The sequence below is a fragment of the Psammomys obesus genome, unplaced genomic scaffold (genome assembly GCF_907164565.1).
Source record: "Psammomys obesus unplaced genomic scaffold, mPsaObe1.curated_primary_1811, whole genome shotgun sequence".
Taxonomy (NCBI): domain Eukaryota; kingdom Metazoa; phylum Chordata; class Mammalia; order Rodentia; family Muridae; genus Psammomys; species Psammomys obesus.
The window spans coordinates 21,870,795-21,895,244 of NW_026596064.1; the positions used below are offsets into that span (position 1 = coordinate 21,870,795).

Sequence of the window (24,450 nt, forward strand, 5' to 3'; positions counted from 1 at the left end):
TTACTAACCTTAAAACACCTTAGAGCCTCAAATACTTTCTTAGAAGCTTTCCTTCGTAACTTTCATTATGAAAAGCTTTAAAAATCTTTTCAGACCCTCAAACATTTTCTTAGATCCTCATACAAACTTCTGTATCCTTAGGCCTTGTATCCAATTATTTGCCATGAAACATGGGTGAAATTTCTGGAAGCAGTCACTGTCCTTTAGCTAAGGAAACGGTAAAAGGTTACATCTGAGATGTGCTTTTTGAGTCTGCTAACAAGTTAGACTATATCTAGACCTGACATTAGCAGTTCTAGGAGTGAGGCTTAAGGCCTGGTCTCCTGCACATGAAGAGGACAGAAGGCATCTGAAGCCTGTTTATCTTTAACATGAAATATGTGACTAGGGCAAACCTGTTTGCCTCTCTAAGTAAGAGACCTAGTATTTGGTAGTTTTAACTAGCTCCTGAGTTGACTAATGAACTAATATAGTAGATTACCTTGGGATAAGGAGCTAATTGCCTGTTCTCTAAGTGGTCAAGCTACTATTAGCTTATCTGTCAACATAATCAGACTTGAGAAGGATAAATTGTAATCTAAATGAATCTATGTACCTATCAAAATGACAGAGATGACTAATCAGTCCATAGTCCACTACCTAGACAGTTGTCCCAGGTCTCCATGGAAACACGGGCAGACAGTCTACTCGGCAGGTGTAAAAGATAAGGGTTTTTTTCCCCTTGTGGAGGAAGAGTATGGGAGAGATTAACCTCACCTCCTTCTCTGCAATGTGAGACAATAACATTCTGGGTATCCAGTTTGTCCACAGTTCAAGCTGGGCCCTAGTGAAGTGTGAAGTGTTGGGGGCAGTCTTGCTCAGTGGTTAGCATACCATAATCTAGGGTTGAAGTCATGGGTCATTGTGCCCAAATCTTCTCAGAGACCACCTTGGGAGTTATTGTTAGGATTTGGGACTCTGTCTGTCATAATATCATTATACATGTTAAAATGCCATGTTCAGCAGGTCTCTGACAAGTTTAAAGGCTAGCATGTTTGAGTTAAACAATTTCTGTCTGTATTTAGTTGTCTGCTCTAAACTGTACCTTGTAAACATAAAACAGAATGCTATGATCTGTGATTATATCATATTCTGTAGGTGAGTATTTGAGGACCATATCTATCTTTTTTTTTTTTTTTGGTTATCTTGTTTTTTTTTTAATTTTATTTTTTTCTTATCAGTTACATTTTATTAACTCTGTATCCCAGCCGTGTCCCGATCCCTCATTCCCTCCCAGTCCCTTCCTCCCTCCCTCATCTCCACCGTGCCCCTTGCCAAGTCCACTGATAGGGGGAACCTCCTCCCCATTCATCCGATCCTGTTTTATCAGGTATCTCATATCTATCTTAAGTAGACTAAATACTAAGTAAAGCTTAATCCTGCATTAAAAGGTCTGTAGTTTATAAAAGTCTCAGTCTATGGTATAGATTAACAATATTATCATATTCAGAAAACAAGACTGAACATATTTCTAATGCAGTGATTTTTAACTTTTTTGAGAGTGAAAGTAGGACATAAGAACCAAGTTTTAACATTGTAAACAAATTAGTATCTCTAAAATTAATATATCCCAATGTAAAAGTATTTTTGTAATTATATTACATGGTTTAGTTATTGACCCTGAATTATATATATATGACTGGTGAACAATAACCTATTTCTAGAGTCAGTGATACACAAGAATAATATAAAACAATTTTAAAATTACATTTGAATCTATTCTACCAAATCCATTGGCCAGAAAGCCTAGTGGTAAACCCAGATCACAGGCAGCTGACTACAGGAGAAACAACATTCATTTATTCATTCATCCAAGAACCAGTAAAGGCATAGGTAGTTAGATACATATTTTAAATTAGTTTGTTTTTTATGAATAGACCTTTATAACCTTGAAATTTGAGTATTATATAAAGAATATTTTGAACCAGGGTGGAATCATATATATACAGCATGTTGTAAAAATATAACTTTGAATTTATAGAAAAATCCATACCAATTTCAAATGAGACTTGTTGCTTTCTTAGTCTAAAAGGAGATAAAATAATAATCAGAGTTAGTTATGATTAAAAAGTTTTAAAATTGTTTTATATCATGTGGTTATCTTAAGATGGTGGTATTTAAAAACATCTGTGTTTTTATAGATACTACAAATAAGTATGTAAATATATGTAGTCTAAACAGGAGTTTGAACTTTGATTTTAAACGTTATACTCAATAAGCAAATTATAAATCCTTAGATAAGAGCTTGCAGTATAATTTTAAGATATTTTTTTAAAGAGCAGAGTGTAAAGAAATCAGGGAGAAGAGATTTTTTAAGAGCTGGGAAGTAGGGTCTTAGAGATCAGAGATTTGTGGAGGATAGAGCAGGGTTTAGATATCTGGGGATCAGTTGTCTGTAAGAATTTAGAAATTTGGTGCATGGAGTTTTGGCTTTGAATGAGGCCATGTTTAGAAAGTGTGCACTTGGCCTCCTGCAGGCCAGCTTCGAGAGTGGAGAGAGGGGCCATCAGCCAAGTGGGAGAGTAGGCAGAGGGAAACAGACATGACTTTGAGAAAAGAAAAATAGGGAATTACTTTTTATTTTACTATTGGCTCTTAGTGTTACTGGATAATATTAGACATTTGACTAGTAGGATGAATATGGGTGTAGAAGCAGGAGGTTTTCCAAAAGGGAGAGAACATGAAGAGACCATTCCTGTGATTGAGAAAGGGAAATGGAGAGTCTCAGCAGCCTGTAGTCATGGGCTTCCCCAGGACTCAGGTGGGACCAAGTATGGACTGACCCAGCTAGTGTTTTGTCAACCAAATAGCACTGCTAAGCCCAGCTAAGCCCAAGAAACTCTGTGCCTGCTACCAGGGCTTTAGCAGCCATAAGGCTAAGGTCTTGTAGAGGGAATCTTATCTACAGGAAAGGATAGAGGCAGATAGTGAGCTTCAGAGGGGAGTTAGGAAGGGGCGCAGTCATCCTCCAGGGCCTGCAGAGACTGCCGTTTTTAGCTCCAAAAACAGTGGAACAGAAACAAAGTACTGGTAGCAGTCAAACCTCGGCTTTTTATAACCAAGATGGCGGCCAATCATGTGACTGCCGTTGATTGCCTTTAGTTAAGATGGTGGTGAAGCCTTGTAATTGCCCTTAGTGAAGATGGTGATGAAGCCATGGCTCCACTTTCTTTATCCCAAAATCAACATAGCGGCCCACCTTGTGTTGTGCACATGTGGAGCAGCATGAGGGGACCCAGGGTTACTCAACCCAGGTGGGGAGGGAGGGTCTCTTATCTCAGGCTCCTGGCAGCAACAACAGGTGATGATGTCACAGGTTGCTAATCAATCTAGAAGCAGGCTGCCTATATGTTAACAGGGAGAGACCAACAGGAAAAGCTTCCTAGGATTATTTCTTCCAGTGGACCTAAGAACTCCAACAGTGATGTACGTCTAGCCTCGGCCTTCAGACAAGCTAAAAAGGACATTAGACAAAGAGAAAAAGAAATTAGAAGTGAACATTTGTCTTGAGTTGGGGGTTGGCATTAGCATCATAGAACAAGTGTTTTCCTAGCTTCCAGTTTTGCTTCTCTGTTGCCCATACATAAAAGTTGGTAAAACTTAATAAGAACAGAAATGAAGGAATGGAAGAGAAGAGAAAAGAAGGGGAGAGGGGAGGAGAGAAGGAAGTAGAAGGGAAGAGATGGAAGAGGAGTGGAGAAGAGAGAAAAGGTTAGAAGAGAATAGAGGGGAGGAGAAGGAGGGCCAGAGAAAAGAAGAAAGCAGAGGGGAAGGAGGAAGAAAGGAAGAAGGGAAGAAGAGGGAAGGGCAAAAGAAGAAAGGGGGTATTAGAGAACTTTCAACTAACCCTTATTTCAAACTTAATATTGTTTAGTGAATTAGAAATGTATATTGGATTTGTTTTATCCTTATATTATAATGTCTCATTTTAACATTCAAAAAATATTCAAAGATATCGCATCCCATAATTCTTCCATTAATTTCTATTAACCGTCAAAAGAAATGTTCCCTGCTAAAAACCAAAATCAAATCAAACTTTCCTAAATAATTGCTTTCAACAGTTGGATACAACATTGCCAACTTCATTTCCAAGCAACATTAGCACTTCCGTACTCACATTTCTCTTTCCTTTGACTCTTACATTGTTTCTGTTAACTATCCTTTTCTAAAAAACAATTTTTTATTCACGATTGTTTATCTTATGGTATAAAACATTATCAACTCTGGGCAGGGGAGAATGACTCAGTGAATAAAGCAGTTGCCACACAAATTGAGTACCTTGGAGCAATTTTCCAGAATCCGTGCAAAGCCTCATACAGTCTGTAAGAACAATGTCCCTGAGACAAGAGTGAAGTGAGCAGAGTTTAGTGCTGGGCTGTGGAGGCCTGACCACCTCTGCCTGAACCTAATTCATGTCCTGAATAACTGACCTCCTTTGAGCCCTACGTTTGATTTAGCCCTATTTTTTGATCAAAAGTGATCAAAGTTCACACTGGTTTTAATCTGAGAACTGGTATTTCCTTATTCTTACAGGCTTGCCTTCCCATCCCTTCCCCCTGCTCAGGCCCCTCCACTGCACCTTAGCCTCACACTCCTCTATTTTATAAATCCTTTTGCTCTCCTGCCTGAGAAAGAACTGGATTTCACACCTAATTAAAAAATATTGTATTGCCTGCTGTTCCCTTTCTTGTCCATTTTCTCTTATTCTCAGGAAGCTTTTCATTCTCATGCTAAGTTGTATCCCTGGACCCCTGTAGTTTACAGGGACAGGCAGGGGCAAAGTTCCTATAAAACTGAGCACGAGACCCTCTACTACCCACTTCTGTAGGCAGATTTCCCCTTGGGGACTCCGCCCTGCTTCAGCCCCCTGGCATTTGTGCTCTCACAGAACAGTCACTTGGAATAATTACATCCTCACTGTCTGTAGGACAGATCCTTGAATGTTCCCAGTGAGTGTCATCACAGGGTGGCTCTTTTACTCTGGTAGAAAGCCAGGTGGGCAGGTTATTCTTTTAAGCTAATATGAAGAGATCTATTTTTAATAACAGTTTTCTCTTTGCCATCAGTTTTATTGTCATGCCACTGTGGGTTTTCTTAAGGCAATGTGGCATTTTCAAATATACAAAAATCTATTTAAAGTTGTATAGTTTTTGAAGAGTTGGGGTTTCCAAGGGAGGTAGGTTGGTTGGTTTTGGGGGAAGGGGTGTTTAGAGGTTTTCTGTGTGTGTGTGTGTGTGTGTGTGTGTGTGTGTGTGTGTGTGTGTGTGTGGTTTTTTTTTTTTCTTGGTTATTTTGAATAGCCCAAATGCCTATTCAGTGCCAGTCTAGGAAAGAATGGAGTTAGCATTTTCACACCATTCCTTCCTATACAGTCCTTGAATACCATCTAATCAAGATTTGTTTTCAATGGGGGACAAATCTACAGTAGGCTATTTCAAATTTATTCCATTGGAATCTATACATTAATGCCCATTGGATGAAAAGGACGTGTTCACAAAAGCCTGGACTTTGCCTTACTGTGGCAGAAACTTTCCCACTGTATTTGTGTTAAAAATAAAAGCAAGCCTGGGAAAGGAATTGCCCCAGCATTGTGTGCTGGAGGAATGAGGCATGCCTGAATGGAGAGGCAAAGTTTCTCCATCACATCTGTACCGCTATCAGCAAAAGAGAAGCGAGCTTTCATGGCAGCTCACTGCAGTGGGGGGCCAAGTTTACTCAAGGAGATGTATAGAGTCTTGTCCATAAAATCCAGATGGCTAATAAGGTCAGCTGTACCTGTGCATGGGTTTACATGTGCCTCCCTGTTTTTTAGTGAAGTTGGCAACAATAATATTATACTCCTGTAGGCTATTTAGCAAATAAACTGCTTGTTTAGATTGGCTACATATTCATTCCAGTTCGGCCAAACAAGCAGATTTTTCTCATGAAGTTGTGCTTGTGTGTATGTGTGTGAATATGTAAGATAAAATAGGTTTATAATGCCCTTGTTCTCTCATTTCTTAGGCAATATCTACCATTGCTTTTAGTGTCTCTCTCTCTCTTTTTTTTTTTAATGAAAATGAGGATGGTCCTAGATCCTTGGCAATTAAAGTATCATTTCTCAGAGCACCAAAAAGGATGGGTTCTAATCCCAACTCTGCTAAGTTACTTGCTTGCTCTATGGAATTTTGATCAAATCAGGTAGAAATTTATAGAACCATTAAGAGAGCCTGGCTAAATTAGCCTGACCAACTCCATGACAGGCTTCATTTTCTTGCTAGACAGAACAGGCCTAAGAGTTACAGGAAAAAAACACAGAAAAAGGGCAACCAATCATAAACAGCCAAGACATCTGGCCTGGGGAAGATAAGGTTGTTTAACTACCAGTTTTGAAAAGCCCGGTAAGTCCTGACCAGAGTCCATAGGCACCAGCCAATCCCAAATGAGGTTATGTAGCCACAGTAGGAATTTCCCTTTCTACCTTTAAGAGGGGCCTTCAGGCTCCCCTCTTGCTCTTGGTTACCGCCATGTTGTGAAGGAGGTGGCCCCAGTGTACTGGACTTCTGCAGAATAAATGCTCTTTATTGCTTGCATGCTACTCGAGTCTTACCTCAAGTGGAAATAACAATAATGTCCTGAAAATATATAGGATTGCTGCAAAAACAAACAAGGTCTTACATAGGAGAAAATTTCTTACTATATAAAAATGCTACAGGGATATTAACCTGAATATTGATTGTGAAGGAGCTGTTGCTTAGAATCCACTAAAAGAAGCCAACTGTATCATCTGATCTCTGCAGTGCAGACCATATGACTGGCAGGCACTATGATCAAATATGCACTGAAGATATATCTCTACCTGTGTAGAAAGAGAAGAGTGATAATAAGCCACCCAGCCTAGAAATGATTTTTCTGCCATCTGTTTACAGCCAATTAACTGTGCTGTTACTCTTTGCTTCAATAAAAGAGAAACTTCCGTGACAGTGAAATCATATTTAGAAAGTAATGCATTTTAGTTTCAAGACAAGTTGTTTTATTTCTCATAAATAAAAAAAAAAAAAAAACAGTATCTATTGCACACTCTCACATGCATATGTATGTGTTTAACTTAGATTCCGAAGGCTGGAGGCAGTCTTTTTAAATTTTAGCTTGAGAGCTGATGGTTGTAACAGCTGTATGGACCGCTAATGTCAACTCTCATATAGCGACAAAGCATGTGATGTCATGGAATTTTCAAGAGATAAATCCAGCCACACCACCTGGATTCATATACCAGTTCTCCCACCAGTTACCAGCACAGCTTTGAGCACATTGCATAAATTCTCTGGTCTTAATTCCCCTGTGTACAAATGGGAATAATAATAATACAACCTGTTCCCCATGGTTGCTCTGAGGATTAAATAGAGTAATGTGTTTAGAATAGTTTGGACAGTGCTTGACAGATAAGGCATGAAGAAAAGTTTGCCCTTTAAGCATACATAGAACATAGAACTAAGTAAGAGGTTGAAATATATATGACCTATTGACCCAATTCCTGGACATCCATTCCTTAATTACTGGAGTCTTCATTTAGGGGTGTAGTTTGTATTAACGTATGTAATAAAGATTAGCCATATCACTCAGTTGTGCAAATAGAACTGTTTTTTAATAATAAAAAAAAAGTTGGAAGGCATAACTAAATACAGTACTTCAGACACATAATAAACCTGGTGGAAGTTGAAAGAGGTTCTGTTAGGGTCTGGAATACATTGAAAGAACAAACCCAAATTCAAGTGGCATGCGAACAACAAAAGGCTTTTAGTCTGCAGAAGTCCAGCATATTGGGGGTCACCACCTTTACAACATGGCAGTAAACACGAGAGGAGCTGAGGGTCCCTTTTAAAGGTAGAAAGGGGAATTCCTACTGGAGCTACATAACCTCGATTGGTATTGGCTGGTGCCCATGGAGGTTACGTGACTCTGGTCAGGACTTATGGGTTTTTCAAACTAGTAGTTAAGCAACCTTTTCTTCCTCAGGCCAGATGTCTTGGCTGTTTCTGATTAGTTGCCCTTTTTTGTGGTTTTTCCTGCAACTCTTAGGCCTGTTCTGTCTAGCAAGAAAATGAAGCCTGTCATGGAGTTGGTCAGGCTTATTTAGCCAGGCTCGCTCAGTTCACTCACCTAATGTAATGTAAATTGCATCACTAAATGTGATACACGGGCTTCGAGCACTTATTATGCTCAGACAGTGTGAGAGTGATCAAGTGGAGCAAGGTAGAAAAATGCGGTAGAGCAGAGACTTACCGTGCGAGGTCCTTTATCCTAACACAGAAGAGAAAGAACCTGAGAAGTCAGACATGCCTGGTGTGCACAGGCCTGTTCCTCTGTGGTTGTTTACTACAAGATCTAGTAATTGAAGTTATCAGCCTTGTTTTGAAATGTACTTTGAAGGCCCCTTTGTTCTGAAAGCCCAGTTACTTGGCTTCTCTCAACCTAGTAGCTCAGTTATGTATTTAGAGTTCTTCTCATCACTGTGACCAAATACATGGCAGAAAAAAAAGCCTGAGTGAATGTCCTAGTTTGATCTGTCCCACACTAACTTAGGGAGGAATGATTCACGGGTTAGAGTCCAAGGCAGGGATCGAAAAAGGAAATTTCATCTCAATATATTGTATGAAAAAATTATTTTCAACTAAAAAAAACAAGAAAAGCAAAGAAGGGAGGGAGGGAGGGAGGGAGGGAGGAAGGAAGGAAGGAAGGAAGGAAGGAAGGAAGGAAGGAAGGAAGGAAGGAAGGAAGGAGGAAGAAAGAACCCCGCAGGGAGGAACTGAAGCAGAAGCAGCAGGAACACTTTCACGTTGTTTTGAATAAGAATGGCTCCCATAGGCTCACAAGAATGCTTAGTCGTCAGGGAATGGCACTATGTGAGAATGATTAGGAGCTGTGGCTTTGTTGAAGTAGGTGTGGCCTTGGAGGAAGTGTCTCATTGGGGAAGGGAGGGTTTTGAGGTTTCAAAAGCCCACGCCCAGTTCTGTATCTCCTGCTGCCTGCTGATCCAGATGTAGAACTCTCAGCTACTTCTCAACCAAGTCTGCCTGTATGCTGCATGATGGTAATTGACTAAAGTCTGGAACTGTAAGCAAGCTCCCAATTAAATGCTTTGTCTTATAAGAGTTGTGTTGATCATAGTGTCTCTTCAGAGCAATAGAATAACTTGCTTCCAAGCTCCTGCTCAGCCTCATTTCTCAAACTATCCCAGACTGTCTGCCCAGGGCTGGCTAGGCTCTCCTCCACCAATTAGCAATTAATTAACCCCCATAACAGCAGGTTAATCTGATGGAGGCTGTTTCTCAATTGGGATTTCCTCTTCCTTGGTGTCTCTGGTTTATATCAAGTTGACAAAAACAAACTAACACAGAGGGAGGAGACAGTTCTCTTCGCTCATGGTTTCAGAGGGATCAACCCATGCTTGCTTGGCCCCATTGTAATAATGGACACATACAACTTCATTATATACAGGAAGCAGAGAGAATTTAAGAAGCCATGGCAAGATGCAGCCCCAAAGGGCACATGACCACTGATTACTTTCTCTAACTAGGCCCTACCTCTTACCTTTGACCACCTCTTCCAAACGGCATCTTATTATGAATCTATGAAGGGCTTAAATAATTCATTAAATCAGGCCCCTCATAATCTAATCATCAGTGATAATACCCTCACAGACAGAACCAAAAGTGTCTCTCACTAATCTTTTAGGCACTTTTTAATCAAATCATGATTTCCTCAAAACAAAACATTGCAGATTATGAAGTTACAAGTGTGGTTTTGACTGAAGAATGACTTGTAGAGAGATATTGTTGAGACATATCTGAGCAGTGAGGTAGAACGATGGGAAAACCCTGGGACTGTGCCGTAGCCGTCTGTTGTCTTCTCAGTGTGGAGTGGCGGTAACCACATTATCACCGGTGTCGACAGACTGAAACATAGGGGTGGCAGTTGGTCAGACTCGCGGAGCCTTTAGAGATTATTGTCTTCCTTGTGGGAACTATTTAGTAGTTCTACAAAACATCCTGTTGCTCAAAATAAGCTTGTGACTCACCTCCAGTTCCCCCTGCTCTCCTGGCCTAATTCTCTTTCACTCTAAGTGCCCATTTTGAATGATAAATGTGATCATGTCGTGTGATCACATTCAGCACATCCAGCTCTGGCCTTTTGAAACATTCCTTCTTGCTGTGTGTGGTGGCATAAGCATGCCTTTAATTCCAGCACTCAGGGTTAGGCAGAGGCAGGAGGATCTGAGTTCAAGGCCAGGCTGGTCTACAGAGTGAATTCCAGCACTGCCTGGGTGACAGTGAGAACCTGTCTTGGAAAACAAACAAAATTTCCTTCTTCATTAAGCATCAACATCATTTGTATCACATATGACCATCCTTGAAAGTGCCACACTGTCAAGGATGGCAAGAAGAGTGAGGAGAGAGGGAAGCAGCCGGAAAATGCCCCGGCCCATCTGCAGGCAGCACCCTTCCCATCCTCTGGAAAGCGCTGTGGCAGCTGTGTGTTAAACATCTTAGTCTGGGTTGAATTTTCCAAGAACTTTTGCAAATCTGGTACGGGATATGGTAATATGCCATGTAAACTAGAAAGGGGTTGATTTTTAAACTATAAGTACAATTGCTGCCTACTGATAAAATAAGAAATGTCAGTAACTTGAAGAGGGGGAATTAAAATTTCCCAGAGGACTTGGGATCAGCCCTGTCCCCTGAGCTCCTATGCCCCTTCACCCATTCAGTTCTTCATGCAACAGTTACAGGAGTGGCAGGCAACAGCCCATCTAATTATCCTTTCAGAAGACAACATGGCCTGACTTTCTTGCAGATCAATATGAATGTGATATCCAAAAGAGTTAGGACACTATGTCCAGAGGTGGGGAGAAACTCAAGGCATTGGTTGCCTAGGCTGTGTGTGAAGCCTGCACAGCTTTCTCCCCTGTGTTTGTATCTGCAAAGAGGGCAGATTTTACTCTCCTGAGACCTGGGGTGGAAATGCCATCAGCTATACCTGACTATGTGTTTGTCTTGTGTTTGCCTCACTGCACTGCAGGTGACATCAGTTGCAAGGGGATGACCGAGCGCATTCACAGCATCAACCTTCACAACTTCAGCAATTCCGTGCTCGAGACCCTCAACGAGCAGCGCAACCGTGGCCACTTCTGTGACGTGACGGTTCGCATCCACGGGAGCATGCTGCGCGCACACCGCTGCGTGCTGGCAGCTGGCAGCCCCTTCTTCCAAGACAAGCTGCTGCTGGGCTACAGTGACATCGAAATCCCGTCGGTGGTGTCTGTACAGTCGGTGCAAAAGCTCATTGACTTTATGTACAGCGGTGTGCTGCGAGTCTCACAGTCAGAAGCTCTGCAGATCCTCACAGCCGCCAGCATCCTGCAGATCAAAACAGTCATAGATGAGTGCACACGCATCGTGTCACAAAATGTGGGCGATGTGTTCCCGGGCATCCAGGATTCTGGCCAGGACACACCAAGAGGCACACCAGAGTCAGGCACATCTGGCCAGAGCAGTGACACAGAATCAGGCTACCTGCAGAGCCATCCACAACACAGCGTGGACCGAATCTACTCAGCGCTCTACGCCTGCTCCATGCAGAATGGCAGCGGCGAGCGCTCCTTCTACAGCGGTGCAGTGGTCAGCCACCACGAAACTGCGCTTGGCCTGCCCCGTGACCACCACATGGAAGACCCCAGCTGGATCACACGCATCCATGAACGCTCCCAGCAGATGGAACGCTACCTGTCCACCACCCCCGAGACCACTCACTGCCGCAAGCAGCCCCGGCCCGTGCGCATCCAGACCCTGGTGGGTAACATCCACATCAAGCAGGAGATGGAGGACGACTATGACTACTACGGGCAGCAGAGGGTGCAGATCCTCGAGCGCAATGAATCCGAGGAGTGCACTGAAGACACTGACCAGGCGGAGGGCACAGAGAGCGAGCCCAAAGGCGAGAGCTTTGACTCTGGGGTCAGCTCCTCCATTGGCACCGAACCTGACTCGGTGGAGCAACAGTTTGGGGCAGGAGCCACAAGGGACAGTCAAGCAGAACCCGCCCAGCCCGAGCAGGCAGCAGAAGCTCCACCTGAGGGCAGTGCCCAGCCAACCCAACTAGAAACAGGTGCCTCCTCTCCCGAGAGAAGCAACGAGATAGAGATGGACAACACAGTCATCACTGTCAGCAGCAGCTCTGATAAGGGTGTCCTACAACAGCCTTCAGTCAACACAACCATTGGGCAACCATTGCCAAGTACCCAGCTCTATTTACGCCAGACAGAAACCCTCACCAGCAACCTGAGGATGCCTCTGACCTTGACCAGCAACACACAGGTCATTGGCACAGCTGGCAACACCTACCTGCCAGCCCTCTTCACTACCCAGCCCGCAGGCAGTGGCCCCAAGCCTTTTCTCTTCAGCCTGCCACAGCCCCTGACAGGCCAGCAGACCCAGTTTGTGACAGTGTCCCAGCCTGGCCTGTCCACCTTTACTGCACAGCTGCCAGCGCCACAGCCCCTGGCATCATCCGCAGGCCACAGCACAGCCAGTGGGCAAGGCGAAAAGAAGCCTTATGAGTGCACTCTCTGCAACAAGACTTTCACAGCCAAACAGAACTACGTGAAGCACATGTTCGTCCATACAGGTGAGTGCCACTTCTCAGAAGGTTTGACAGCAGGGTCTGGAGGGCTGTCGGAGCAGCAGAACAGGGCCACAGGCAGAAGGGAAGGGCTGGAGTCATCTTTCAGATTTCAAAGAAACCCCATCATAGGCCCCTTCTAGAAGTCCAGCTGTTCCCATCATAGGAATGAAGTGCTACCAAATCACAAAAACCCTTGATGGAAAAGGGATGACCTGGGAGTGTACAGCCTACAGAAGAGAAGAATTCGTGTCTCATATTCAAGTATCTTGAGTTTGGAAGTGACACAGTGTAGTTTTAAAGCTTGCTCTTTGGAGGCAGACTTTGGGCCTGTAATTAATTCAAGCCCAGCTACTTGCTATCAAACTGTACCACATTGAAAGAAATCACCTAAATTCCTTAGACTTTGACTTCCTTCTCTACAGGAGTGGGGGGGGGGGCGCGAGAGAGGTGGGGGAATTGTAGTGATGTACCTTCCTTGTGCTGCTTCTGAAAATTATATTGATTAACATATATGACTTAAAGATATCCCTAGCATAGTAAGTACTATAGAAGCCGTAGCTATTATTAGTATTATTAAGATGGCTGGGAGGAGGAGACATTAAGTTTATTCTATCCAAAGAAATTAGAATTTGGTCAGTGAAAGCTCTACAGAGAGTCTTTCAACTAAATAAAAGAAAAAGCTGAAGAGCCCAAGCTTCTCTGAGCTTTTTTTCTTCTCCAAAGGAAGTGGGCTCCTGTAATCAGAGAGTGGACTATTTGGAGGACTTGGGAAAGATAGTGGTTGCCTGGACTCTACTACTCCAAAGATAAAGATCTCCAGACCCATGAGTCTGCCCTTTCCTTAGCTCCATAATGGACACAAATAGACATGCCTCCATATAAGACAGTGGTTCTCAACCTGCGGATCATCATCCCACTTGGTTAGTCTAGGGATCTTTTCACAGGGGCCACTTAAAACACAGAGATTTACATTGCAATCCATAAGAGTAGCAAAATTATGGCTATGAAGTAGCAACAGAAATAATTTTACGGCTGGGGGTCACCACAGCATGAGGAACTGTTACATTAAAGGGCGGCGGCCTTAGGAAGGTTGAATCCTGTAGTTAATCCATGGAAGTGCCTTTGCCTGTGACAAAAATAGCAGTAGTTTTGCTTACCTATATATTACAGAAGCAAAAGTCTATAGGTAAAGTGAGCTGTACTCCAAGTATGGTCTGCACAATGCAGTAAATGATTAGGGTCCTAGGTAAATTCTGAAGCTGCTTAACTGTATATAATACAGGTACATCTGGAAACAATCTTGTACATGTGCCAGCCAGGCATTTAGTTCTTCAAAACCAACTCTTTGCCCTTTCATTTTCTAGAGTTATTTGGCACTAGCAATATGGAAAGTCCATCTCTATTCCAGTATTGAAAATGGAAGCAAAAGAATTAGAGAAAAAAGAAACCTAGCACAAGCTGTCCTTCATGGGACAAAGCAGAGTTCTTCCTCACTTCTCTAATCAAGTGACAAAACAGGTCAAAACAAAGGAGTGGTAGGGATTAGAAGCCAGAGATGGAGAATGTTAGAAGGATAAGCCTTGGTGTTGCCATGGATACCAAGGCAAACAACTTAACAAGGTGTCATATAATTTATCTGGAAACTCCAGGTGGAACTTTCTTTTAAGATCCAAACTTAGGGCGTTTCACTTTAAAAAAAAAATCTATAAATGAATATGGGCTAGCATATGCAGTTGCTTAGCGAATGTTTGTTGAGTGAGTATGTAAATGAATGTTCAAAAATGTGGACATGCTTTCCAGGAGAACTTAATTCAAGGAACTTATACATAAATGCATTCTTTTCACTGCACAACTTTTAGATTTCTTTCTTTAAAAAAAAATAGCTTTAGAATATATTGTGCAGTATCTATATTCCCACTTGTGGCTTTTCACCAAAAAATTCTAGTTCTTTGGCTTTTTTCTGAATCATATTATCAACAGCCCATCCGTTGGTGATGTTTTTCAGCCCATTGATATCCTCAGCATGGAAGATAATGCTCGTTTCTTTGGAGGCTCAGTGTTCGGCCATGAATTCAATGTGGAAAGAGTAGCTATGGCACGTCAGTGTTAGCAGTAGGGTGCTAAGAGAGCTGCAAGACAGTGGTGTGGCCATCCACTATAGGAGTTAGACCGTGAAGAGGAGGAAAGCTTCACTTTTACCACTTTGTGACTAGGTGACTTTAAGCTCTAGGGTGAACCAGAATCACAGTTTTGGAGTCATAATAATCAGTTACTCTGAGGATTAAGTAATAGAAACAAAAGCATCTGACCGTAAAAGTGTTATAACATTATCACAGCCACTTAGGAATATATATTACAGAAACACCATGCATTTTCCAGCACGCTCAAGGAACCATGCATGGTGGCAGGGGGAGTTGGCAGGGTTTGGGAGCTTACCTGGCTCTCAGCTATTATTCATTTTTTGGGATCTTGAGGGTGTCAACATAAAAGTAACAGGAGATACAGCTTTCTGCATTGTTAACATCCATCCCCCACATAACACTGTAAGAAGTCAGATAACGGAGACAAAGTTCCCTGGATATTTAAAATCCTGCTTGCCACAAAAATACCTGAGTTGTCAAAGAATTCACAGAAACTTGCTAACATATATGTTGCCAGTTGGCAGTTCCTCCTAGATAGTCAGCAGAGACTAGGCAGAAAGGCCAGCAGGATGTCATACCATCTACATCCTAATGCTACGTGCCCTCTCCACCAGACCCCTCTGGGTAGAGAGTAACTGTGCAGCCAAAGAAGTCACCATGTTATTGAGTTTGGCCACATTCCCACTCTTAGGACCAAGCCTTTTCCTGTTTTCTGGTCCAGTCTTCATTTTCTCTATTCAGTGGACCTATACTTCCCAAGACACCTTTATTTCCTCTTCCTCTGACTTCCTTGCTGCTTTATACCTTACCAAGCATCCTGTTTTGGTTTTCTGAACTCCCAACCTCTCCCACCACGCTCACCCAAAGAGGGTAGGCTTTATCCTACAGCTGAAGATGGAGAGACACAGGTAAAAATAGAGCTGAAAATTACATTTATATTTACAGCCCAGGAAATAACCTGACCAGATTAAGAAACAATCAGTAGGATAAGTGAGTTCTTGCTGAGCCCCTAGTACTAAGATCACAATACAGAAATGGGATGCTTGGCCTATTAGGATAGGTGGCTTTCATTGCATAATGTGAACCCTCTATACCCACTTACTAATCACTATCTTTATTACTCTCCTTGTCTGTCATAATACTAAATGTGAGAGCCAATCCTTGAGGGGTTAAAGAGCAGGCATTGAAAAACTGAGAAAAATATAAACTTTCACCACTCCATCTTTGGAAAGGCAATATAGGCTCTCCCCTAATTCTTTACCTGCTGCTTGGCTCTTCAGCCTCCGGTGCTCAGTTGTTGCCTGGTAGGAAATACCCTGCCTGTGCTCTGAGTGAATGTTTCGTTCCTGGTACCACTCCTTTCACTAGCATGCATAACTAAGATGGACAACATGATTCACTTTTCATTACTAGCATCAATAAAATAGCCTGCTTTAGGGATCATCTGAAACTTAATTTTCTTTGTTTTGTTTTGGCTTCTGTTTAATTTAGGTTGATGCAGTGTAGTGCCTTCTCAGTTGGTTTACTTTATCCTCAGTCCCTGAAGGCTGGATGGAACAGTTTAGCTTTCCTTAAAATGACCTGTATTCCACACTAAGTGCCTTATCATTAATTTTCATTCAAGTTCACACACACACACGCATTTTCTGAACCATTGCTAAGTTATAGATGAGGAAAACAAGGCTTAGAAAGCTTAGATAAGATGTACAAAACACTCAGCCAAGAAATGGAACTCATGTAGGACTCCTCCCCCAGACTGGATCCCTTTAAAGTGAAGGGGCTCTTTTGCCCACCACCCTTCCTATTATGGCTCACATTGCTGCTTTGCATTTTGTGACCCTTCGTGCTGCTGAGTGTTATTGTTTGAAATCCTTCCATGTAAGAAGAGCGAGTGTGGGCAAGGTGACTGACATGAAAACACAGCCAGGTCTCACAGGAAGTCCCTAAAACCTCAGCTGCATCATCTCTGCTCTGCAGTAACTATGGAGAGCACCTTTCCCTGAGCAGCTCCCCAGTGCTTTGCGCACACTTCCCTCATTAACTAGCACTCCATTTTCCTGTAGCACGGCACACAGCCGGGTACTCTGTCCTATTTAGAAATGTGGGGCTGCCAAAGCATTGAGTGATTAGGTAAGTTGCCCTCAGGTCATTTGCTGACAAGGGCAGTACTAGAGACCTCAGGGGTCATGGACCACCCTGAGATGAAGACCAGTAACGCCACAGAGCCAAAGCACGTGCTCTGTCCAATTTATCACTCACAGAAGGCAAAACAAATCCAGAGAGATGAAGACACTTAAAAAGCCCAGGGTCACACAAATAATTACTGACATAACCATACTACATGCATACAAACAACGAACATATATATGCAGTGGAGGGAAAGATGACAACTGTGAAGAATCAATTTGTAGTTGGATTAGAAGGGTATGAAAGTAAAGAGCCTTGATTGGTGACCTTGCCTAGGGGAGAAGCACAGTCAGAAGGGGAGAGTTTCAAACATCAAGAGCATTTTAATAGAGAGTTTCACCTTCCTAACCAGCTTGGTACGCATAAGGTACGCTTCCCGTTAAAGGTGACAGGTGAACATGTTTTAAGAGCTAGTTGGCCAGCCTCTCATAGCCACTAGAAATTGTACTGAAAGCTCAAGGATAGCAAAGACCATCTCAGTTGCAAGCAAGTTTACAGCTGACAGAAATGCCTCAACTAAAAATAACATACATGATTGTCTCTAAGGGAATCTCTGGTCAACAAAAACTTAACCAATATGTAAACACTATGCATAGGCTGAGCTCTTTAGCAAAATGGGATTATTGGCAATAGGCCTTCCCCACATTCTCCTATTTCAATCTAAAAATTAAATCATTCTCTTTTAACCCTAAGATCCTATACATCATACTTTGCCATTAGAGTGCATTAATTCAAGCTCCCTTATGCTAGCAATACCAAGAAGGTTATCTTATGAGAGAAAATTCCACAGATGAAAGTTCAGTATGAAGCACTCACACCTGAACCTGGCATAATAAACACCCAGTGCATATTTATTGCTAGTGCTACCATGACATATAAGCCTCGTTTAGAATGGAAAAATGAGAACAGTCAAGACCCTTATTTCAATGGGAGTTGTCTCAAGTTTAAGGAGGAGATCCTTGCCTTGTTGAACACTTCAGCTGTTAAAACATACCCGAGAGGGTCTCAGGCTTGGGACTTTAGGCACTCTGAAGCCAGTGCCTACTTTGGGCTATCAGTAATGAAGTGGAAGAGATGGATCATACACTTTAGAGAGTTTTTATCATCTATCAAAATCAGAAAGCAGCAAGTGTTGAAAAACAGTACTACTAACAAAAATAAGGCAATTATCCAAAGTGATATTCCAGATCCACAGGCTTTAAAGGATCCCTTAGGTCATCATCCAGTGACTATTCTTATCTTACTATTTTTAACTAGCTGTACATTGGGTGATGGAGCCAATGGTAGACAGAGCAGCAAACACAGAAGAAAGAAGGGTTGTGCCAGATGGCTAAGAAAAAAAAAATAGACAGAAAAAACTACTATTTTAGAAAATGACCTAAAAGTTCAATGGACATATGGAACCATTTAATGGGGGAGGATTTGCCTTGTAATAAGAATGCCATGCAAGTATTCCCACGCTGCGCTTGGTGGTCTACCAAGTGACTCCATGTGTATTTCATGTCAACACCGTCACAACAAGGTAAGTAGGACTGTGCACCTTGGAGGCTCTTGGTGACTTGTTATACTGGTGTACAGTATGCTGGTGCCTATGCTGGAACAGGGAGGGCCATGGGACTCAAAGGTCAACGGCTGTCCACCATCTACTCGGCTTCCACAGCCAGGGAGGCCAAACAGTGAACAGTGCAGCCAATACAAAAGAGTTCATCTTAGACTTTATTTCAGGAAGATTTTACCAGACACAGATGAACTGAAAGTGTCAGCCCAGTCCTACAGTCAATAATGGGTACATTTACTAGGCCAAATAGTGGAAATGGGGATTTTCCAAAAAGAATCAAGTTATAATGACCAATATTTTCACTACCCCTCCCTCCAAAGGTATTTCTTTTAATTCTTATATTTGTTTCCTATTATTAACTGGGAATATGTAAATCTTTAATAATGGTACCAAGAATGTCTCTTACAACGTAGAATCTTTTTTTTTTTTCCTCTTCCAAATGATCTTTGAAGAGTTGGGTGGTTGTATGCTGTTACTTTACAAAAGAGCCAGTTTTGGTAATAGGGAAATGGAAAACTCTAGACTCCCCTGGCATTTTAAAATCAAGCTTGCTCTGAGCAAGAGAAGCCAGGGAGGCCTAGACCTTTTCAATCAAGGACGATCCATGAAACAATCAAATTTTATTTTATTTTTTAATTTTTTTTTTTGTTTTTGTTTTTCTTTTTTTTTTCCTTTTCTTTTTTTGTCTCTTGTTTTTCTGTCTCTCATTCTCCCACTTGGCTATGTCTTGTTCTGTTCTGCTTGCTGTCTCTTCCCACATCAACAGGTGAGAAGCCCCACCAATGCAGCATCTGCTGGCGCTCCTTCTCCTTGAAGGATTACCTTATCAAGCACATGGTGACACACACGGGAGTGAGAGCCTACCAGTGTAGCATCTGCAACAAGCGCTTCACCCAGAAGAGTTCCCTCAACGTGCACATGCGCCTGCACCGCGGGGAGAAGTCCTATGAGTGCTACATCTGCAAAAAGAAGTTCTCCCACAAGACCCTGCTGGAGCGACACGTGGCCCTGCACAGCGCCAGCAACGGGACCCCTCCCGCAGGCACGCCCCCGGGCGCCCGCGCAGGCCCACCAGGCGTGGTGGCCTGCACGGAGGGGACCACTTACGTCTGCTCCGTCTGCCCAGCGAAGTTTGACCAAATAGAGCAGTTCAACGACCACATGAGGATGCATGTGTCTGACGGATAAGTAGTACCTTTCTCTCTTTCTTATGAACCAAACAAAACAACAACAAAAGAAACAAACAGACAAAACGCTATGGCACTAGAATTTAAGAAATGTTTTGGTTTCATTTTTACTTTCTGTTTTTGTTTTTCTGTTCCGTTTCATTTTGTACTACATGAAGAACTGTTTTTTGCCTGCTGGTACATTACATTTCCGGAGGCTCGGGTGAATAATGCTTTTCCCAGTCTCCCTTGGATGGTGGCCTTAAGGCCTGGTAGTGCTTTAGGAGGTCCACTGGTTGGATCTCTAGCTACTGGCCTCTAAATACAACCCTTCTTTACAAAAAACAAAACAAAACAAAATAACAAAAAAAAAAACAAAAACAAAACAAAAAAGCAAAAAAACCACACACAAAAAAACAAAACAAAAAATCTTTTAAAAAAGTTTAAAAAAAAGTTTAAAAAAAAAAGAGAAAAAAATTGTTTTTCCACTCGTGAAGAGCACTACAAAATCTATTATGAGATGTAAAGGCCTGCTGTCGTTAAGTACACCGCTCACAGTGTTTCAGTGGACATTTCACAATTCTGGCCACTTGGACTTCACAGTAAGCAGTTAAAACTGTGGAATATCACTTCTGGTTGAAAACCCAGAGGAAAGCCCTGCTGTTTTCACCTACACGCTGTCTGATTTCATTAAAGGGCTCAAGGATGGGAGGGGCCGAGAGAGCCCAGTGGTGTGAGGAGAAGGTGGTGTGGCAGACCTCTCCCCCAGTTCTGCCCAGCCCCCACACCCTGGCCCACCTCCTCCGCGTCCCCCGCCCCATTTCAGCAGAAGCCAGGAAGACTTGGACAAGCAACAGTGGCTATCGTATTTATTCAGTGTCTTCGCTGAGCCACAGCCTCAGCACAATCAAGAGGGACTTTCATGAAAGGCAGGAATGCAGAGAAAACAAAGATAACAGATTTGAACCTATGTTTCTAGGTACAAGAGAAGGATTATTTCCAACAATCTTTGCAAAAAAAAAAAAAAAGTGTCAGGATATATTCTTGTGGAAGAGAAGAAGAAAGAGAAATGGAGGGTGGGGGGGACAGTAAATGTTCTTGAGGCTTTTTTAATTCAAAATTTTATAGAGGGGCAAAAGTGATGTTTACCAGATAGAATGCTGATTTTTTTAATATATTTACAACAGTATTTGTGTAAAAAAAAAAAACAAAAAAGTGAGATTGTTAAAAGTAATTTTTTTCTCATTTTGGTTTTGCATACACTGCCACCAATCCCTTCTCTTTACTTTGTCTCTCTCACACACATATATATATTTTTTGGTAAGTCAAGACTGTTAAGGTTAGCGATACTGCTTCCAGATAGAAAGAATAAAAGGCAACTAAAGTTATATTTGAAAGAGAGGAAGGATATTTTCTTCATATTTTTTTCTTAATTTTTATTATTTTAAGTATTGCCTGGGTTGCTGAGGGTCTCCAAGGCCCACCCACCCCTGCTGTAATTTCAACTGCTGCTCTGTTTTGATACATAGATCTTTGGCTTCTAGCAAGCTTAAGTTGCTCCACTGAATATTTTTCCCCCATCCATCTAAAATTCTGTCCTTTTTCATGAGAGGGAAAATCTTTTAGAAGGCGATTTCTTACTTCTCCAAAATTTTACTGCTCTTAGGATTCTAGAATTTCTGTTGACCTTGCTTTTTTCTTTGATGAAACACTAGTAGTTAGAGATCCTGACAAAGGGGGTCCTTCCGTTTATCTTCAGCCAGGAGCAGGAATCCACAAAACTCTACCATGCCTCTTCTCCCCCCCCCCCCCCGTTTGAGTGTCACTATGAGAAGCCTGTTACAAAACAAATGCGTCGATGCCAAAACTCTTTTCTTCTTTTCAGACATCACCTCTGTCTCTTTCCACCATGGCTAAGAGGGCTAAATAGGTTGATCAGTTTTTAGTTGATTATTAACCGCTAACACCCAGCTTTCAGAAGGCCATGAATCTCTATCATCATCATCTCAGATGCTACTTTTCCTAGCTGGGATTTCTCTCTTTGGTCTTGATCAAGAAATCATGAGATTTTCCAATTATATGCAGTTTCCTGAAGGAATTCTAGCTCAAAAATAAGACTTTTTAAACCTAGCTAATACTTGCAAAGAAATCTCATGACTAGGCATGTTTTAGCACACTTAAAAAGAAAAGTAAACATTCTGATAATGTGAAACACCAACCTACATTTTTAAAAAGAAGAAAAGAGGGGATATTTTTGTTTCTAAATTATTCTACAATTTAATTTTCCTCCTAATTTTTCCATTAGCATTGTATTTACAAAAAAAATGCAGCAAATGAGGGAAGATCTTCCAAGGCAAGCAACTCTATAATGACTAAATTGGTTTTATTCATATATTTTAGACAATTGGTTAACTTGGATCTTTTCCATAAGTTCTTTGTGATGTTTAGTAGTTTGTACAACTGGAGTATTTGTGGCATTTGAGTTGGTCTTACGGTGCTTAATTCAGTGGATGTTTTGCTAGAAGTTGTAGTGTGGATTTGGATGGGTAACTGACTACTGAGTATCACTCATTGTGAATTCTAAGAGGACAACCAAGAACTTGTGTGACCTGTTTTTAAAATTACCTTCAGAACTGTGGAAGTCCTCACCACCCCCACCCACCCCCTGCTGGTTTTGTTGTTGAAAGGGTCAGTAGTGACTTAATGTTTCTTTACCACCAACAGATTAAATAACTGTGTCACAGAATCATTTGGATATTTCAGATTTAAAAAAAAAAAAAAAAAAAAAAAAAGGAGTCATTTAACCCATCAGAAAAAAAGACTGGCGTAGTGACAATTTTTCTTAATCTACAGGAAAAAAGACATGAAATCACTCATCATATAAAACAAATGAAAGAAGGTCAAAGCCTAGTTTTAATTATTTTCACTGGTCTCAAGAGTACATTTAAAATGGTGTCTCTATTCAAACTTTAGTAAAGAGGTCCAAATTTACATTGTTTCTGTGAAACTTACCTTGACTGTGTGCCATTGGGCCACACTTCCCCATCTGCTTCTTAAGTCTGAAAGAGTCCCATTTTCCTTAATGCTGATTTGCCATTGTCAACAGCTAAGTAACTGGGGTAAAAAGCCAATGTTTATTGTAGAGCATGTAAAAAGAGAAAGAGCTCAGATGAAACCCTGATACACATTCTTTTCCTACAAAGGAATATTTCATTTAAAAAAGCGTGGGGAGGACCCTAAAGAATTCTGGGTAAGATCCTATTGTATAGGCTCATTCCTACTGTACTTTTTTTTTTTCTCCCAGACATCTTACAGCCTGAAATATGTGACATTGTTCTCTAGAATTGGGAGGACTCTCAATTGTTATCAGAGCTCTGAAGCGAAGAATCTTCTATAGGGTTAGTGCTATATATGTGGCCTCTGAAGGGCACTTTTCTACCTTTTCCACATTTTAGAAGATAAACTAGTCCACACCTATTTCAAAAAGATACAGGTGGTCCCTGGATTGCCCTCAGACAGTCACTATTTCACAATCACAAATAAGAGAGGATGAGAAAGAGTCTCTCTCTCTTTTGTTTCCACTCCTACAATTATTATGATGGGATGCTGTCAGTGCTTTTAAAACTAGAAAAGAAAAGAAGAGAAACAAAAAGGTCTTTTTAGTATCCAGGAAAACACACACACACACACACACACACACACACACACTCACACACACACACACACACACACACACACACACCATGAAAACAGGTGTTCCAAACAGAAGACCTCTAGAGAGAAGTTCAGGGAACAGGAGCTAGTGTGCAAAAGAGCACTAGTATAAATTTTTAAAACAATCTATGATTTTAGAAAGGAATTTGCTAAATATAAAAACACAAAAATGTCTGAGGAATGGTTATCTCAACACATTTATATAGAAATTATGAAAAATAAAATTCCCTAGCACTAAAAACATTGGTGGTATCTCAGCATGGCCGGTAGCTTTCTTATATTAAGTACCAGCATTTGTACAAAAAAGAGCCCCTAACTGGGTAAAATATACCTCCCAAAAAGACAATTATTAGAATTAATAGATGTGATTCAGCTCTACAATAAAAAACAAAAACAAACAGCTGGGAACAAGCCCCCTTCTCAGTAATCTGAAATGAAAATCTATATCAAAGTATTTTTATTGTTGTAAGCTTACCCTCCTCACAACCATTTTACAGGCTCTCCCATCCCAGTTCTGTTTGCCAGGAATAAGGGGGTTAAGCAATCCTGGTTCATGCCCCAGATGCTATCATTCCTTCCTTCCCTATCTTGGAGGTCACAGTAGCTCTTGGCCTTAGAAAGACTTGCGTTTCCTTCTTTATAAATCAGAGAGGCTTTGTTTTATATCATAATATCATGTAAGGACCAAGAAAACTCTCTCCAAGGGAGAGTCTGTCTGTCTGAGACTGAAGAGCAAGAGATTTCCTCTGGATATGTTTGTTTCCATTTCAGTCTTCCTGTCATGATCTACATGTGCTTCCATCTCACACACCAGCCTGCATCCTGCTTTATGCCCCAAAGCAGTGTTTTCTTTCAGCGTAGAAGTTAAACGGGAAGTGTGTGCCTCAGAAAACCCCTCATGTCCCCAGGAAAATACAGTAGTTTCTTGTTGCAGTCCTCCAAGATACTCCCAACACCGTCCTGGTGACTGACAGTGAGGTTGACC

The 24,450-nt window shown here is 41.7% G+C and overlaps 1 protein-coding gene across 12 annotated transcripts in view; it reads left to right on the forward strand.

Moving 5' to 3' along the window:
• The window catches only part of Zbtb20 (zinc finger and BTB domain containing 20), a 767,676-nt gene extending 746,118 nt beyond the window's left edge, over positions 1-21,558 (forward strand). For all 12 annotated transcript variants that reach the window (XM_055624791.1, XM_055624790.1, XM_055624785.1 and 9 more), the window contains 2 exons: positions 11,098-12,702; positions 19,352-21,558. In XM_055624791.1, the coding sequence (XP_055480766.1) occupies positions 11,098-12,702; positions 19,352-19,773 (2,027 nt within the window). In that variant the 3' untranslated portion in view covers positions 19,774-21,558. The remainder of the gene's footprint in view (positions 1-11,097; positions 12,703-19,351) is intronic.
• The last annotated feature ends 2,892 nt before the right edge of the window (positions 21,559-24,450 follow it).